Source organism: Lycium barbarum, chromosome 1 (assembly GCF_019175385.1).
Source record: "Lycium barbarum isolate Lr01 chromosome 1, ASM1917538v2, whole genome shotgun sequence".
NCBI lineage: Eukaryota > Viridiplantae > Streptophyta > Magnoliopsida > Solanales > Solanaceae > Lycium > Lycium barbarum.
The window spans coordinates 149,577,083-149,594,457 of NC_083337.1; the positions used below are offsets into that span (position 1 = coordinate 149,577,083).

Consider the following 17,375-nt stretch of genomic DNA (forward strand, 5'->3'; position numbering starts at 1 on the left):
TTCTCCCTAAGTTGATCTCTCAGAATCAGACTGGGTTTATTAAGGGCAGACTGATCACAGAAAATGTCCTGCTAACTCAAGAATTGGTCCAGGACATCAATAAGAACAACAAATATGGGAAAATTGTGATGAAGCTTGATATGGCTAAGGCCTATGACAAAGTCTCTTGGCTATTTCTTAAATCTGCTCTCAGGTAGATGGGATTTTCTGAAGTTTTCATAGACATCATTCATAGGCTCATTTCTGAGGTATGGTATTCAGTCATGATCAATGGTATGAGGTATGGCTTCTTCCACTCTACCAGGGGCCTTAAACAGGGTGACCCTCTATCACCTGGTCTCTTTGTACTAGCTGCTGAAACCTTGTCTAAGGCTTTAAATCAGCTTCACAACAAAGAAAGGTATATAGGATACACAATGCAAAAAAAAGGGCCTCTGACAAATCACTTATGCTATGCTGATGACATTGTCATATTCACATCTGGGAACAAGAGAAGCATAAAAATGATCACCAATATTTTGAAACAATATGAGAAGGAATCTGGTCAAGAAATCAACACAGACAAGAGTGTGTTTTTGACTGCTATTAACTCTCCTGAAGCTAGAAGAAGAATGATTGGCACTACTACTAGCTACAAACATCAATATTTTCCTATGAAGTATCTAGGTTGTCCTATCTTCCTTGGGAGGAAAATACTCTCATATTTTGTTGACATTGCTAAAACTGTAATGAACAAGGCACAAGGATGGCAAGGTAATATTTTATCATCTGGGGGAAAAGCAATTATTATTAAGCATGTCTTACAGTCTCAAACTCTTCACACACTAGATGCAATGTCACCCCCTACAGGAATCATAAAACAGCTTGAAAAATATTTTGCTGATTTTTTCTGGGGGCAGACTGACAACAAAAAGAGATACCACTGGAGCTCTTGGGCAAACATGTGTTACCCTCAAGTTGAAGGGGGCCTTGGCTTCAAGAATATTAGTGACATTTGCAAGGTTTTTGCCTCCAAAAGATGGTGGAGACTGAGAGTAGAAAATAACATTTGGGCTCAGTTTATGATGGCAAAATACTGTCAAAGAGGTCATGTGGTGGCAAGAAATGTACAAGGATATCAATCTTTCATCTGGAAAGAACTTTTGAGGATTAAGGCTGAGGCTGAACCTCACATCTTATGGAGGATAAATGAAGCTATAGTGTCCTTCTGGTGGGAAAATTGGACAGGTCTGGGCCCACTAGCTATTCACTTATCTAGGAACAATCCTGGTTCTCTCATGGTGGCAGACTGTCTGATAGGAGATAGCTGGGATTTGGAATTCATTGCAAAACTTGTTCCACCTGATATATGTTCTATCATTCAGAAGGTGGACATAGGGCAAAGAGATAAGGTTGACCAAGCCATCTGGATGGATAATCCATCAGGAAACTTCACATGTGCCAGTGCTTTTCAGATCCTAAGGAAAAAGCAGCCTGAATCTCATATATGGAAATGTATATGGAATAAAGGAAACCCCTTTAAAATGGCCTTTATTAGCTGGAGAATTATCAAGAAAAAGTTTCCCATGTATGATAGAATCAAGAATTTCACTAATGAATCTGATCCTATGTGTATTTGTTGCAATGATCCTAAAGAGGAAACTATGCTACATGTCTTCATTGAAGGGGATTTAGCTAAGAAGGTCTGGAAATTTTTTGGAGACTCCTTGGGTATTAAGATGCAGAACCAGACTATTCAAGCAAGGTTTTTAACATGGTGGAATTGTAACACTAAGAACTTCATGCTGAGAGTGGCATACCAGTGCATCCCAGTCTTAATTTGTTGGGAATTGTGGAAAGCTTGGAGCTCTTTTAGATATGGAAACAAGAAATATTCGAAGGCCAAGATTTATTATGAAGTGATTCAACATGTGAAAGGCATCATGAACAAGAAAGGCTACAACATTGAGTCTAGAGACAACTGAAGCAAGATATGTAGTAGCATGGAAGCTCATAAAGCAATGTTAACTAGCTTCCCTGTTGTTTGGAGAAAACCACCAGTGAATACCATCAAGATAAACACTGATGGAAGCAGTATGGCACTTTGCAACAAAGCAGGAATAGGGGGAATTGCTAGAAACTCTAGAGGAGACATTATTATGGCTTTTGCTAAAGCAGTGCAATTCTGCTCTAATAATAGTGCTGAAATTCAGGCTGCAAGTTTTGGTATAAACTGGTTGGACCATAATGATATTAACAATGGTATTATAGAGGTTGATTTAATCCTAGTGGTGAAGTGGCTAGATGGTGAATATAGCTCCCCTTGGGAATTCTTGAAGGAAATAGAAGACTTGAAGAGGATTATAGACAAAAGAAGAATCAAAGTGCAGCATTGTTTCAGGGAAGCAAACACAGCAGCTGATTCTTTAGCTAAATTTGGCAGCAACACACAGTTTAGCTTCATTGCTAACTTGTTTTATACGATGCAGGAAATCCCAAGGCAGGCTAGGGGAACAGTGAGGATGGATAAAGCTCAACTAGCAAACTTCAGAATCAGAGCAAGGAGAAGAACATGAAGTACATACAGGAGTGGAAAAGAAGAAGCAGCAACCAGTTCAACATGGAAGATATCATTCCAATTCACAGGAAGGAGCGTGATTTTTTGGACAATCTATTAACTATTTTTTGCTGGACTAATGGCAGCATCTTCACTAGGAATGTGGTGCAAGTCCTATGTAAAATGTGTAGGTTATTTTTGTACTATAGTTATGATGTCCCGTGAGTTGTTTGTATAATGAGAACATAACTAATTAGAATACTTTCTAATTAGTAGTGTTCTTCTAGCTCATATGGGTAGATATAAGAGAGGAGGTCCTCACAAATGTAAAAGAGGGAGTCATGGCGTACCCCTCCTCCCATGTATATTTTTGCTAATCTTATTAACAAGGTAGGGGTCAATGCCAAACCCCCCAATGACCATAGACAATGGTAGTCTATGGAATTGGTTTTAAATTAAAAAAAAAAATTAGGGACAATGAATGTGACGCAGTGGGGGTGCGTTTTTTAAAGTTACATCATTGTTCCAAGTGTACTCATTCGATAAAGTAAGCAACACATATATCTATTAAGAGCCCGTTTGGATTGGCTTATAAGTTGCTTATAAGCTGTTTTCAGCTTTTTTGAGTGTTTGACTGGCCAGCTTAAAGTCATTTTGTGCTTAAAATAAGCTCGAAAAAATAATTGGGCCCATTTGACTTAGCTTATCTAAAGCAGCTTATAAGCTGAAAACAGCTTATAAGCCAAAAAAAAAAAATTTAGACTACCCCAACTTATTTTTTTTAGCTTATAAGTTGTTTGCAGCTTATAGGCATAAGCCCATCCAAACAGGTTCTAAGAGAGTATCATGTTTTTCTTGATCTCAGACTAGCACGTTTTACTCGAACTCAAATTTTGTAATTAATGTGGAGAGATTTCAACACTCGCCATACTCTGGATAGTAATATAGCAACACATAAATCTATTAAGAGAGTAACACGTTTTCCTCGAACTCCGAGTAACACGTTTTTCTCGAACTCAGAGTAACACATTTTTCTTGAACTCAAAATTTCTAATTAAGGTGGAGAGATTTCAATACTCTCGTCATACTCTAGAATAGTAATATAGCAACTCATAAATCTATTAAGAGAGTAACACGTTTTCCTCGTACTCAGAGTAACACTTTTTTCTCGAACTCAAAATTTCTAATTAAGGTGGAGGGATTTCAACACTCTCGCCATACTCTAGAATAGTAATATAGCAACACATAAATCTATTAAGAGAATAACACGTTTTTCTCCAACTCAGAGTAACACACTTTTATCCAATTCAAAATTTCTAATTAAGGTGGAGAGATTTCAACACTCTCGCCGTACTCTGGAATAGTTAAGAGGGTAACACGTTTTTCTCCAACTCAGAGTAACACGCTTTTCTCCAATTCAAAATTTCTAATTAAGGTGGAGAGATTTCAACACTCTCGCTGTACTCTGGAATAGCTAAGAGGGTAACACGTTTTTCTCGAACTCAGAGTAACACATTTTCTATAATTCAAAATTTCTAATTAAGGTGGAGAGATTTCAATACTCTCGTCATACTCTGGAATAGTTAATACTCTTAACTTGGGCTCGTTTGGTACGAGAGATAAGGATAAATAATCCCAGGATTATATTTGAGATGAGTTTATCCCACGTTTGGTTGGGATAAAATCACGGTATAACTAATCCCGGATTAGTTATCCCCGGATTGTAGTGTTATTTTATCCCAGTGAGAGAGTGGAATACTAATCCCGGGATAACTAATCCCAGGATAAGTTATCCTGGGATAACTTGTTTCCAACCAAACAACCCCTAAGAGAGTAAAACATTTTCTCCAACTCAGAGTAACACGTTTTTTTCGAACTCAAAATTTTTAATTAAGGGGGAGAGATTTCAACAATCTTGTGGTTCTCCGAAAAATTAATATCTTAACTGTTGGATTATTTTAAAATTTTACGTCGTATACTTATTTATTTGATTGATTCTTTCTTAGGTGTGTTGTTCTTTAAAAATAAACACAGCGACGTTTTAAACTTCATTTGTAAAGGTTTTTGAGTTTGCAACGGGTACCTTTTTTAGCCCATAATCAGCAAACTCATTATTTCTTATCATGCCTGTTTTCCTTTCGATACTTAATCTGCTTTGTCTATCAATATTTCAGTACTCAAGTGTTATAATATTGAACTTGTTTACTGTTAACAGCTGATGTGATTGGAATATTGTAGTGATGAGGCACAACTGTAAGTTATATTTGTGAATTTGTAGCCAACTGATGCCTTATTAATCGTTATTTGCCGAAACAAGACCGAGGGCTTCAAAACCAGATTCATCAAAAGAACATGATATCCAGTGTCTTTTTTTCTTATACAGTTTTCAAAACATTGTAATATCCTAAAGTGCAAACTGTTAAAGCTCCAAACCCTGTTTCAGCAGAATTTATAATAACAAATGAAGATGCAAAAAGGATGGCTGATATGTCTGTTTGGTCAGGCTTTCAGCTCCATCTATTTGTCGTCTACAGAAATATTGACATATCTAAGTATTGTGGATGGAAATCTGAATGGCTAGTACTGAGAAATAGTCCAATCGTCTGCTGCTTCATTGTTTATTGACTAACCCTGCCGCTTTGGCATTCAGCCTGATGAACTTGTCCTTAAATCCGCAGAAGATCTATCGACTTCATTGCAGTATTGTTTACCCTATGTAAAACAAGGCATCACTCCGATTCTGGAGACTAATTTTGTTGCTGACACACTACGTTATACTGCATTCGTTGTTCGCAAACATCTTTTAGAGTAACGTTTGCAAAAATGAATAGTCAGGGCAGGGGAGGGCAAGTATAGCACAGAGCAAAGCTTTCGCATTACATGTTATATCCTTTTCTATAAGACAGTACATCTGCAATAGTCCAAATAATTTTCTGCCACAGAAAAAAAAACACATAACAGTAGACCAAAGAAGCATTATAAGAATATCACACAGCAAGCGGAAAAAGGAAAAAGATCACACATTCAGTAACAGGAGCAAGATAGCGCTTATTCACTCTATAAACAACCGCATAACATAGAAGAGCGGACTTTGAACGATTTCCATCAGAAAATATAGTCTGGCACCAAAAGGGGAAATCTTGACACCACAGCTTCGAACGGACTACCTTTTGGATCTGCTAATCTGCAGAAAAAAGGAACATATAGTAATGTTCTTAGTAGCCAGCCAAGAACAAAAGTTACTCCAACCCTTTCAAATACGAGATTTTACAGGGACTGCTTCATATAGAAAAAAAAGGCATCAGAAAGTAACAACCAATTAAATGCTATAAAGAGAACCATAAAGTGATAACAAACACGAATCTTGTTAGTTGCTACAAAAGGTTAAAAATGAAAACACAAAACTAGAATCCTCTGGAGCAAGGATACAGCATTGAAAGGTTTCAGATTCTGACTGCAGAAAGGATTTAAGGCAATTTGCAGCTTACTAGTCCAGCTTAATATGGGACATTTTCTTTTGAGTGTTTAAATTTTACCACAAAAGAGTGGATGAACTCTTGTTCCAGCGGAAAAAAATAATAATTGGATGACTATATCAATATGGTCTTAGGGATGGCAACGGGGCGGTGCGGGGCGGGGCGGGTTTAGGCAAGTGCGGGTATGCGCGGGTGCGGGTATAGGCGGGTGCGGTGTGGGGCGGGGCGGGTCTAAATTTTTAAAAATTAATTTTGTGCGGGGGCGGGTGTGGGTGCGGGTTAGGGATTTTAAAATATTACAAAATCCTAAAACATACGACTACGGCTTATTTTTTCTTGACAGAGTAAGACAGCGGCTAAGTCCATCTCTGCTATTCCATCTCTGCTAAACCCTAAAACAAATACCATCTCTGCTAATTTCTCAAGGTAAAACCTCTTGCTAATTTCTGGTTTTCATTCTCTTTATTTGATTATTATGTCCTTTAGTCTCTCTTGTTTTTGCTCTCTTTATTTTATTTCTGTGTGAGCCTCTCTCGTTATTTTATTTCTTGGTAGTGTTATTGCATTTAAATTCTTCAAAAGATTATCCTTGTCTACAACCAAAAACACTATACAGTTCCCATTGAGCCTCACTAATAGTATTTAAATTCTGTATTTTGTACTTATCGATAAGCATGGAATCTCAAAATCAAGAAAATCCGGTTGGTTCATCTTCTAGTACTCTTCCTGTGCCCATTGAGGGTGAGAGCCAAAGGTCTTCTCAAATTATTGAATTTACTGAATCTGAAAAAAGGAAATTGAAGTCTAAATCATGGAGACATTTTAAACCGGTAAGCGTTAATGGTGTTCGCTATGGTATTTGTAATTACTGTAATGCTCGTATCAAAGCAAATAGAAAATGCGGGACATCGTCTATGTCAGAACATTTTCGTAGATGTCCTAATAAGCCAAGAAAGTTGGGAAACGATAGCGGTTCGGGGGGTGATGATAGTAGCCAACATTATTTCGATCAAGATGTTTCACGTAAAGAACTTGCTCACGCCATTATATTGCATGAATATCCCCTGTCTATAGTTGATCATGTAGGATTTAGAAAATTTGTTGCTAGTCTTCAGCCGTTGTTCAAAATGGTGTCAAGGAACACAATCAAAAATGATATTTTGAGGATTTTGACAATTTGAAATCAAAAACTTCTAACTTATTGGAAAAACTCACAAGTAGAATTGCAATTACTACTGATATGTGGACTTCGGACAATAACAAAAAAGGATTCATGGCTATTACAGCGCATTTTATTGATGATTCATGAAGGCTTCAAAGTCATATTCTTAGATTTGTTTATGTACCTGCCCCACATGATAAGGATACTTTGTGTAGTGCGTTGATTAATTGTTTGTTAGAGTGGAATCTTGAAAGAAGTTTATCAACCATTACAGTTGATAATTGTAGCACAAACAATGCAATGATGAAGACTTTGTTAGATGAGAAACTTTGTAAAAGGGATTTATTGTTGATGGGTCGATTGTTTCATGTGCGTTGTGCCGCACACATCTTGAATTTGATTGTGCAAGAAGGGCTAAAGGTGATAGGAGATAGTGTTAGTAATGTGCGCAACAGTGTCTTATACTGGATAGGGTTATCAAGTAGAATTGAAAGGTTTGAAGAAGCTGCACGGTTGTTACATATTTCTTGTAACAAAAAGTTGGAGTATGATTGTCCAACTCGTTGGAACTCAACATATCTAATGTTGAAAACGGCCCTAGACTATAAAGATGTATTTATGAAGTTGAGTCTAACTGACACTAGTTATCGTTGTTATCCAACTGAAGGGCAATGGAGTGCAGCAGAAGAAGTTTGTTGTAAGTTGAAGCTTTTTTATCATATTACTGAACAATTCTCAAGAAGTCAATATCCAACTTCAAATCAGTACTTTTCAAAAGTTTGTGAAATTAAGCTAGAATTGGAAGTTTGGGTTAAAAGTTCTAACCTTTTAATTAGCTCTACGGCATCAGCAATGTTGTTGAAATATAAGAAATATTGGGATGACGTGCATATTTTTATGGGTGTGGCTGCTATCTTTGATCCGATGTATAAGGTGAAGTTGGTGGAGTTTTATCTTCCACATATTTATGGTGAAACAATTGCTTTAGATAAGATTCAAGAAGTTCGAACCCACTGTTTCAATCTCTTTCAAGAGTATAGGAGTAGAGTACCTGCAACACATGGAGCATCTAGTTCTAATGAAGTTGTTGGTTTTATTGAGGTTGATCGTCTGTCTAGCTTTGATAGATTTGTCGCTTCGAGTAGGGCTAATGTGGACACAAGATCGGAGCTAGATTTGTATTTAGAAGAAAGTTTGCTACCTTGAACTCCATCGTTCGACAGTTTAAGTTGGTGGAAGACAAATGGATTAAAGTTTCCTACTTTGCAGAATATGGCTCGTGACATCTTAGCTATTCCTGTCTCTACAGTTGCTTCAGAAATGGCATTTAGCACTAGTGGGAGGTTGATTAGTCCGCATCGTCGTAGACTTCATCCTACTACTTTGGAGGCTTTGATGTGTGCTCGCACTTGGTTATGGAACGAAGTAAATGGTAAGTAATTCTCTCAATGACTAAATATGATAATAAAGTTTTCATTTTTTTTTCATATTATATTGATTAATTGGATTGCATACGTTTCTTTTCAGGTTTGACTTCTACGGTCGACAAAGTTTCATGTCCAACATTACTTGACGAAGAGGAAGAGCCGGATTCAAGTGGACTTACTGGGCTATAGCTACTTTATGTATCTGGTAAAAAGATTCAAAAAATAGCAGTGTCAATATTCTTTATGTTTGTATTGATTGGAGTGTGTGTCGTGTTTAGTCCTGATGTTGAGGAAAAAATACTTGGTATTTTTACAGTTGTAGTGGACTGTGGAAGCACTGGCTCTGTTTGCATACAATGAACATTGTTCTTGTTTCTTCTTATGATGTTTGTGTGTCTGCTTTGGAACAGGGGGAGTGACATCAATGGAACATTTCTTGCGCAAGATTTTCCCATCTGTTTATGACAAGGAAAAAAGCAGGCACATCAGCAAACCTGTACTGCAAATTTGACAGCCAAACACTTACGATGTTCACATCATCATTGTACCTTGCTGCACTTTGTTCCTCACTTGTTGCATCCACTGTTCAGCAAATACTTGCCTATTTTGCTGAATTCTTATCCAGGGAACTTGACAACGAGTGATGGTTGTCAATTTGTTGGAAATGCTTCAGGCGTTAGAGCATCGTTAGACCATTGTGTGCTCTTTACTTTATATTGGTCAAGCTGTTGTAGAAGCTTTATATTGCATCATTGTAAACTAATTTCCAGTTGTAAGCATTGCTTATTGTTAAGTTGTCAATCCTTATTTGTTATCAGTGTATGATGTATAAATCGAAGCCATTATGCGTACGAGGATTTCAAATTTTTATCTCCTGGTATCTTTCAATTTTTTATCTCTTGGTAATACCATCATGTTGTTAGATTTCAAATTATTTCGTGCTGAATCCTTGTTGCTCAAGGACTAAACGATTCTTTTATTATTGTATGTACTTCATGTTTGTGTGTTGGGAGAACGCCACTAAGTTGATGAATTGGGATTTAGACATGTAGTAGATATATTTCACTTCATTTAGTGGAAAAATGATATCTTGTTTGATGGCACATTTCCTCTGAACAGTTATATGTCCAAATGTCCTCACTGCTTTTGAGTTTCAAATTGAAGAAAGTGGATATGATTGATATGGATAAAAAGCTATCATTCCATAGTTCTATGGTTTAATGAGCTATATAAGGGATCTAAAAGTTTCACTTGCTTTTAAATCATCATTCTGGCTTATGGTATCAAAGAATGTTTAGCTGCAGAAGAGTATATGTGGGATTGTAAATTTGTCCCCTGGTATCTTTCAAATTTTACATGAAAAAAAAATTCTGGTTGTAATTTCCAAAAAAAGAACGCGAGGCAGGTTTATGTGGGTGCCGGGCGGGTTTATGTGGGTGTGGGTGCGGGTGCGGGGCGGGTTTTCGTGGGTTTAGAGGCAATGCGGGGCGGGTTATAATTTTGTGGGTTTAGACAGAACCCGCACCGCACCGCACCGCACCGCTGCCATCCCTATATGGTCTGTTCTGCTCGTATGCTCTCTGACTATGTCACCAAACTGGTTTTACCGTACAACCTGCCTGCTCACCTCATTATTATTATTATTTTGACATTGGTAACATAAATGGTCACCTGATTATTCAGGTTAAAGGACACATATTTGAAGTTCCTGTTAGACTAGATCACTGAAGTGAAATGACTGGCACTTAACAGATTTCTTTTTTCTTTTTTCCGTGTGTGTGGTTGGGGTGTAAGGTGTGTTGGGGTTTTTTTTTGGGGGGGGGAGGAGTTCAAGCAATGTCTCCTATGAAGCTATAAGCCCTACTAAGAGTGCATAATCATTGTGTCATTTCATGATTGAAGTAAGAATCTGCCGGATTAGGATCAACAGGTTGGCCATGTAAAAAGGGTGTATACATGAAAATGCAATTACCATCCATATTAGAGTGCATGTGAAGGTGTAATGAAATCACCGACAGAACATCATTTTGATGGTGTACCAACTCCAGTAATGTGACATACCTTCCAGGTATGAAAGTAAAAGATCCTTCAATCGAGCCTGGTGAAGACGATTGTGCTGTGCAACTCTCATAGATAAATTCTTCCTCTCCCGGTCGTAGCAGTGGAAACTGCAAATATGATCAGAAGCGCAAAAAATAAGATAATCTCCAGTACAAACGGCGGCTGAGACCAATTGGTTCAATAATGCACATTACAATAGAAAACAAAAGCACCAGATCCCATAGTTAAACTATCTCTGGATAAAAAACGAAGCAGCTCAAGCTTCGGACATTGGTCAAAAGAGGTCATTGGTGCAGTTAAAGGAGAAAGTAGAACTATAAGGAGTGTGGTAAATGAGCACAAGGAAATCTGCTCGTTCTTCGTTTTTTTTTTTTTTAACAATAAACAAACATGTTCGCTTGACATCTACTATTTTCTTTATATTCTTTTCTTTTTTGAGAAATCACATATCAAGTCATTAACATCACACCAAGATGGGGTCAAAACATATTTACAACAGAAGAGTTCTCAGTTCTCAGAACGCTATTCTGATACAGTGTTGAAATTATTCAGGTCAGCAGAATACAGAGAAGATCACATAATAGTTATAGAAAAAGAAAAGCCAACAGCCCTCCGCACCATTTTCCACCCCCTACACCCTGCGGGGAGGAGGGGGGAGGGGAGGAAAAGAGCCTCCAGCTGTCCATCGTTTTAGTTGAGTTAATTATTTTGCAAAAGTTTGGCACAGAAAAATAAGAACTTTGAGACGCTGCCCAAAAAGAGCTCCAGCAGAATTCAATTTTTGGGCCATAAAAGTAAATATTGGACAGCTAGCTTAAAATGCTTTTCCCTTTCTCTTTCTGTACTAAAGAAATATTTTAGTATTTTGCCATATCTCTTTAACACATCTTAATTGTGTTAAAAGATCAGCGTAAAGATACTCCCCAACAGACTCAAGCACATCCATGTTCGTTATGAACTGAAAAGACCACATAAATTTCAGCCTCAACTAGAGCAGTATCATTTGCTATGCCGTTGCAGGCTGGAAAAAAAATACAGTTCTTCCATAGCCGTTGCAGGCTGGAAAAAAATACAGTTCTTCCATAGTAGCTTCCTTTTTGTCCAGAAGAAAACAAAGAAAGTTATCAAACAAATAAAACCTATTTCTCAGTCTTATCATAACTATACTATCTGCAATGGTTCCATAAAACCCATTTATGAAAGTCTGAATACTTCATGAGAGTCTGATATATGTCCCTTTAGGGCTGTCTTTCCATCTCTTCTACAGCTTCTGTAGTTTGACAGCAGAAGTGCGAAAAGACTGATTCATAAGCCAACGCATAATCATCCTTCCCCAAAATCAAGTTAGCTATATGACTAGGTTATTACAGAAAATATTGCTTGAATGAGTCTTTTACGTAATCTGATCAACAAGAATATCATCTCGTCTAGGATTTGATATTTGATTTTCCAGCTCCAGCAAGTTTTCTTTCTTTCAGAGAAAAAGCAAGTCACTATTATTTCGTTTGATGGATCGAAAAACAAAATGAAAGATCCCCAAGTGCCAGAAGATGCTTTTCTTTTCTTTGGAAAAGAAAAAAGCATCTACTGGCACTTCACATGAGAGAGGTACCCGCTAAAAATTTGCTATAAAGCTAACCGTTGAAAGTAACATGATCGACAGCAGAAGCTCAACATTTTAATTAATTAACAAGGGTGGTTTCCACATCAAACAACTTCATGAAAATGATACCTTTCCTATCACCGCTTCACCATTTACGTCATCCACAATATCGTCATTGCAGCGGATGATCCAACGTCTCCAATAGAGTTGGCAAGAATTGAAGGTCATCCCATTCATTTTGCATCCTTCAGGTGAAAGAGACATGCGAATAGAATAAGCAAACAAAAAATTCTCATATTCATCTTGAATGTTGCTGAACTCTGGGACGAACACAGAAGAAGCACGGACCTGATACGATTTAACTATCAGTCTAGTCTTCAGAATGAAATTAAAACCAGAAACAACTCACAAGAGCAATGTCTATTTTATTTGCTCCATGGTGTCAGAACAATTACCTTTACACCATTTGTAACAGCAACAGAACAAAGTGGAGGATCTTCTGGAAAAAGACTGATACTTCTCACTTTTCCTTCTTTAAGGACTTTAATAATGCCCTGTTGCAAGCGACGGACATGTTCCTCTAGCCACAATAGCATGGCATCCTGTTGTTGACTTCCTTTTACATCATGCACCGAACTTATCAAGGCGTCCGGTACACAAGGCAGCGTTTCTCCGTCAGTTTTGAGATTCCTTGTACCAACATAAAGCTGACCATTGGAACAGTTCAGCAAGAAAATCTTTTCATTGTAACCACAAGAGGCTGCTACAACAATGTACTTAGATCGATTGCCGAAACCGAGATGTCTGATAATTTTTTTAGTTTCTATTATCATTTGATGTAAAGGCAACAAGGACACATTCACCAGATGATCATAAAAGGAGTAGCCTCCTATGAGGCCTAATAAATTCCCAGGCATGTTTCCACTGGACTCCTCACTTGTTAGTTCTTGACCATCATAAAACCGGTAGAGAACCCTAGTAGGTAGAGGCAGCTTTACTTTCAAACTCTTCTCCAACTCCAGTATTTCGTCCTCGGATGCACCTTTACGCAGTGTAGCCAAAACTTCAGGGAAATTTATGGCTAGCCACTCTTTTAGTCTGCCCCAACATCTTTTAACTCGAGTAACCAAGGGCCATGGATACAGATTAAAAGCTTCCCGCCATGCTTGATAAGATGCCTAAGTGAACAACATAAACATGCCAAGATGTCAGAAGTGTTCCAGGAATGCATGCCAATGGTGCATATATATGTCCAAAATCATGCAGATGCATGTGTAAGAGAGAAATAAAGCTGTGACGGAACATTTACAAAAAAAGAACCGAAGCTGAGAGCGAACATTTACAAGAAGGGCACAGTTGGTTTTCTTTATTTATGTCGATAAGGCATGCATGATCGATTAATTGTTAACATGACCAAAACAGACAAGAAGACATAAACATATGGCAATAATTAGATTCAGCTCAACCGAGAATTTTCACTCAAGGGTGTGGCCTAGTGGTCAATAAAGTGGGAGACTGGGAGGATAACCATAAGCTCTCAGGTTCAAATCTCAACGGAAGCAAAAAAAAAAAAACTAGGTTTCTTCTCGTCTGCCTAAACCTTATGGGACAGGAATACCCGGTACCTATGCTGGTGGAAGGTAGCAAGTACCCGTGGATAGTCGGAGGTGTGTGCGAGTTGATCCGTACACCACCGTCATAAAAACAACTCAACCTAGAATAGTATAACCACTTGGAGAACGCACATTTCCAGGCAAATGTTCGATGACATCATTCTTCAACATTATAAAGTAGGCAAGACATGAAAATTAATCTTAAAGAAGAAGAATTTATCTGAACAAAAGTATCCCCATTTCCGTTCTTTGCAGTCCTTACATCATAAATCTAGTGAGAGTGCAACACAGCACAAAATGAAATTCACCAAGCAGTCTGCCTCTTTCGATCAAGAGGAGAAAAGGCGGATGCTCTTGTTCAGTTATATTTCTCAAAAAAATTCTCTACTTCACATTTAACGACATAAAAGAGGCAACGAGTGTATCAATTTTCCAAATACTGACCCTACATTTGATGTAATGGTCAAGAATACTTCTTTTCTTTTATAAATATGGATCAGTCAGGTCTAGATTACTACCACATATGTTGCCAATAATGATCATATGGTCCGTTTATATTTTTTCCTGGTGACTGAGAAATCCGTCTGGGTCCACCTTATGCCCAATAAGGGGTTCGATGAATTAAGAATTCAAGAGTGTTGCACTCCAGACAATTTGACTTTTACCCTTTGACATATCCTTTTCCCTGGTTACATTCTATACAAAATTGTATTTGTTTTTTTGCCTTCAGTATTTTTCTTTTCCTCGGTATCACCATAGCTTCTTTACTCTTGTAGTTTTCCAAACCTGTTTTGAAAAACGTTTTTCTTGAGCCGAGGGTCTATCGGACACAACCTCTCTACCCCACAAAGGTAGAGGTAAGGTATGTGTACACCCCACCCTCCCCAGACCCCACTTGTGTGTGGGATCACACTGGGTATGTTGTTGTTGTTGAGAAATCCGTCAGAGGCCAACCCCTAGGACCAACTGCAGTTTCAAGACATGGGGATAATGGGCCCTCCCCTCTACCCTTCCCCACTTAAATAACAAGCTTAGTTCGTATAATGTAGGGAGAAAACTAGACAAAAAAATTATCTCCAGGTGCTATTTCCTGCAATATTTATGAGTGGAAAAAGAGGGAAACTACTCTTGTGTAACTACTCAGCGTTTGGTTGAGGATGAATGCATGTTATAGCATGAAAGTGGAGTTAGTATTTGGTGATTATCCAGAAGCAAAGGGAGAAAACACTGTTAAGCGTTGACTGCAGCAATGTAAAAGCAGTCTTACTCAGTAAGAGAATTTAGTTCGAATAGTTATACCATGACAACAGTTTTAACACTACCAAACACCTAAGAATAGGAAGTAATTATATCTAACAACCAAAACCCCAGTTAGAACTTAATTTACTTTAATCAATTCTATTGCACGATCTTCCCTGTTCTCAAACAATTACTTAGTTAATATTCACATGATCATAGCATTTAACGATGCTTATAATCACTCGCTTTTCTTTGTTTTTTCCTCCCTTTTCCTTCTTTTAGTTTTGGGGTTTTAATTGATAAAAGCTACTCTAGTACAAGTAAATTATTAGCTGAAGAAAGCAACAATCAGAAATCATTACAAAAGAATGCTACAATCACTTGTGATTCTTTACTCCCTACATCCGGTTTTACAACCCTGTCACTATTCAAGTAGTCAAACAGTTTAAAAATTATAAGAATTTCAGAAATTTCCTTAAAATTTTTAATTCTGAAAAGGAAATCCATCTATAGTAGTAGTACTAATATTTAGGGCCCGTTTGGCCATGGATAATTTTCACTTTTTTCCAAAAATATATTCCGGAATCATGTTTGAACATAGAATTGTTAAAATTTTCCGGAATTCAACTTCAATCCAACTTGAAGTTGGATTCCGGAATATTCCAACAACAACAACATACCCAATGTAATCCCACAAGTGGGAATATTCCAGAATTCGAAAAACTCCAACTACCTGTTTTCACATTTTTCACTCCAAATCACTCACAAAATTTATCATTTCTCCATGTTGCATTCATGTCCAAACACAATTCCAATTTCCAAATACCATTTTTCAACTTTTTTGCAAATACTACTTTATTTCAAGTTTCAAATTTTTTATGTCCAAACGCCCACTAAATTTAAGAAATATCTACATTCATACCAAAAATCACATCTTTCGACCATTCTTAACCTAACCCATCATTCTTTTTTGAGTTAGCTGTACCTCGAAAGGCGGCATGGGGTTGCCAAGTGGGTCAAGGGCGGAAGATAGGTCAAGATCATCAACACAGATAATTCATCTATAGTAGTAGCACTAATTCCAAATAACAAATTTAAAAAAAGTCTACATTCCCATTTTTCGACCATTCGTAACCTAGCCCATCATTCTTTTAGGACGAAAACTCAGCTAATTGAATAAATTGAGTATAGCTGTACCTTGAAAGAGGGCATGGGATTGCCAAGTGGCTCATGGTCAAGATCATCAGCACAGAAAATTCATCTATAGCAGTAGTACTAATTTCATATAACAAATTTTAAAAATGTCTACTACATTCCCATACCAAAAATCACGTTTTTAAACTAACCCATCATTCTTTTTAGGAAAAAAATATTAATGTCCACAAAAACCTCAGTTAAATGCATAAATTGAGTATCTGTGTACCTAGAAAGAGGGCATGGGGTTGCCAAGTGGGTCAACTGGGGAAGATAGGTCAAGATAATCAGCACCAAATGTCTATAGTAGTAGTAATAAATTCAAGAAATGTACATTCATACCAAAAAACACATTTTTAAACTAACCCATCACCCTTTACTTCAATTAAATGCACAAAATGAATAAGTTGTACCTTGAAAGAGGGCAAGGGGTTGCCAAGGGGGTCAATTGGGGCAGCTAGGTCAAGATCATCAGCACAGAATTTGGACCAAAGCAAATCATCAGAAGAGGTCCAACCCCTAAACCTTTTACTAACACAAGCTACTGATGCAGCATCTTGAGGGGCCAAATTGGATAAGATTATATGCATAGTTAACCCACCTAAGCTTTCTAGATCCATCTTTACACAACCCCCCAAACTGATGATAACAGAACCGCTTAGTTGTTTTATTTATGTAAGAGTTCTTTTGTCGGAAATTAAAGCGGTCGGCTTTGTCACATGACTCATATGCTATTTGTTTGGTTGCAAAATGAAAGGGGACAATAACATTAGGCAAAAGTGACGGATAGCCCTAAACTTTATCATATTTTTGTGCTAAACCTAAACTTATTCTAATTTGACACCTAAACCTCTTTGAATTTGCATCATTTAGCCACTCGTGTTACAATCAGCAAAAAACATAATTTGTGTATTACACCCGTGGTGACATGGCAAAAATAACCAATTAAAAAATGACATGTGGCATTGGGTCCAAAATAATTATTATAAGTAAAAAAAAAAAACATCTGCGGCCGCCACCCCACCCCAAACACCTGCCAACACCACGCCAAACCCTGCCATTCC

At 37.5% G+C, this 17,375-nt stretch overlaps 1 protein-coding gene across 1 annotated transcript; it reads right to left on the reverse strand.

The window, feature by feature from the left end:
- Positions 1 to 5,389: 5,389 nt before the first annotated feature.
- On the reverse strand, positions 5,390 to 17,072 carry LOC132643548 (F-box protein SKIP16). Its single transcript, XM_060360005.1, has 5 exons — positions 16,725 to 17,072; positions 12,721 to 13,443; positions 12,395 to 12,613; positions 10,663 to 10,769; positions 5,390 to 5,720 (listed from the first exon to the last, which is right to left on the reverse strand). Exons 1-5 carry the CDS (start codon positions 16,929 to 16,931, stop codon positions 5,642 to 5,644), a joined length of 1,335 nt encoding a protein of 444 aa, XP_060215988.1. The 5' UTR covers positions 16,932 to 17,072; the 3' UTR covers positions 5,390 to 5,641.
- Between the last annotated feature and the right edge of the window lie 303 nt (positions 17,073 to 17,375).

Bases quoted from the DNA above. Each gene is read 5' to 3' on its own strand.
- LOC132643548 (XM_060360005.1), bottom strand. From the start codon at position 16,931: ATGGATCTAGAAAGCTTAGGTGGGTTAACTATGCATATAATCTTATCC. The intron at 13,444-16,724 runs GTACAACTTATT...TTGTTCACTTAG, and splicing joins ACCCCTTGCCCTCTTTCAAG to GCATCTTATCAAGCATGGCG. The intron at 12,614-12,720 runs GTAATTGTTCTG...AAATCGTATCAG, and splicing joins CTGTTACAAATGGTGTAAAG to GTCCGTGCTTCTTCTGTGTT.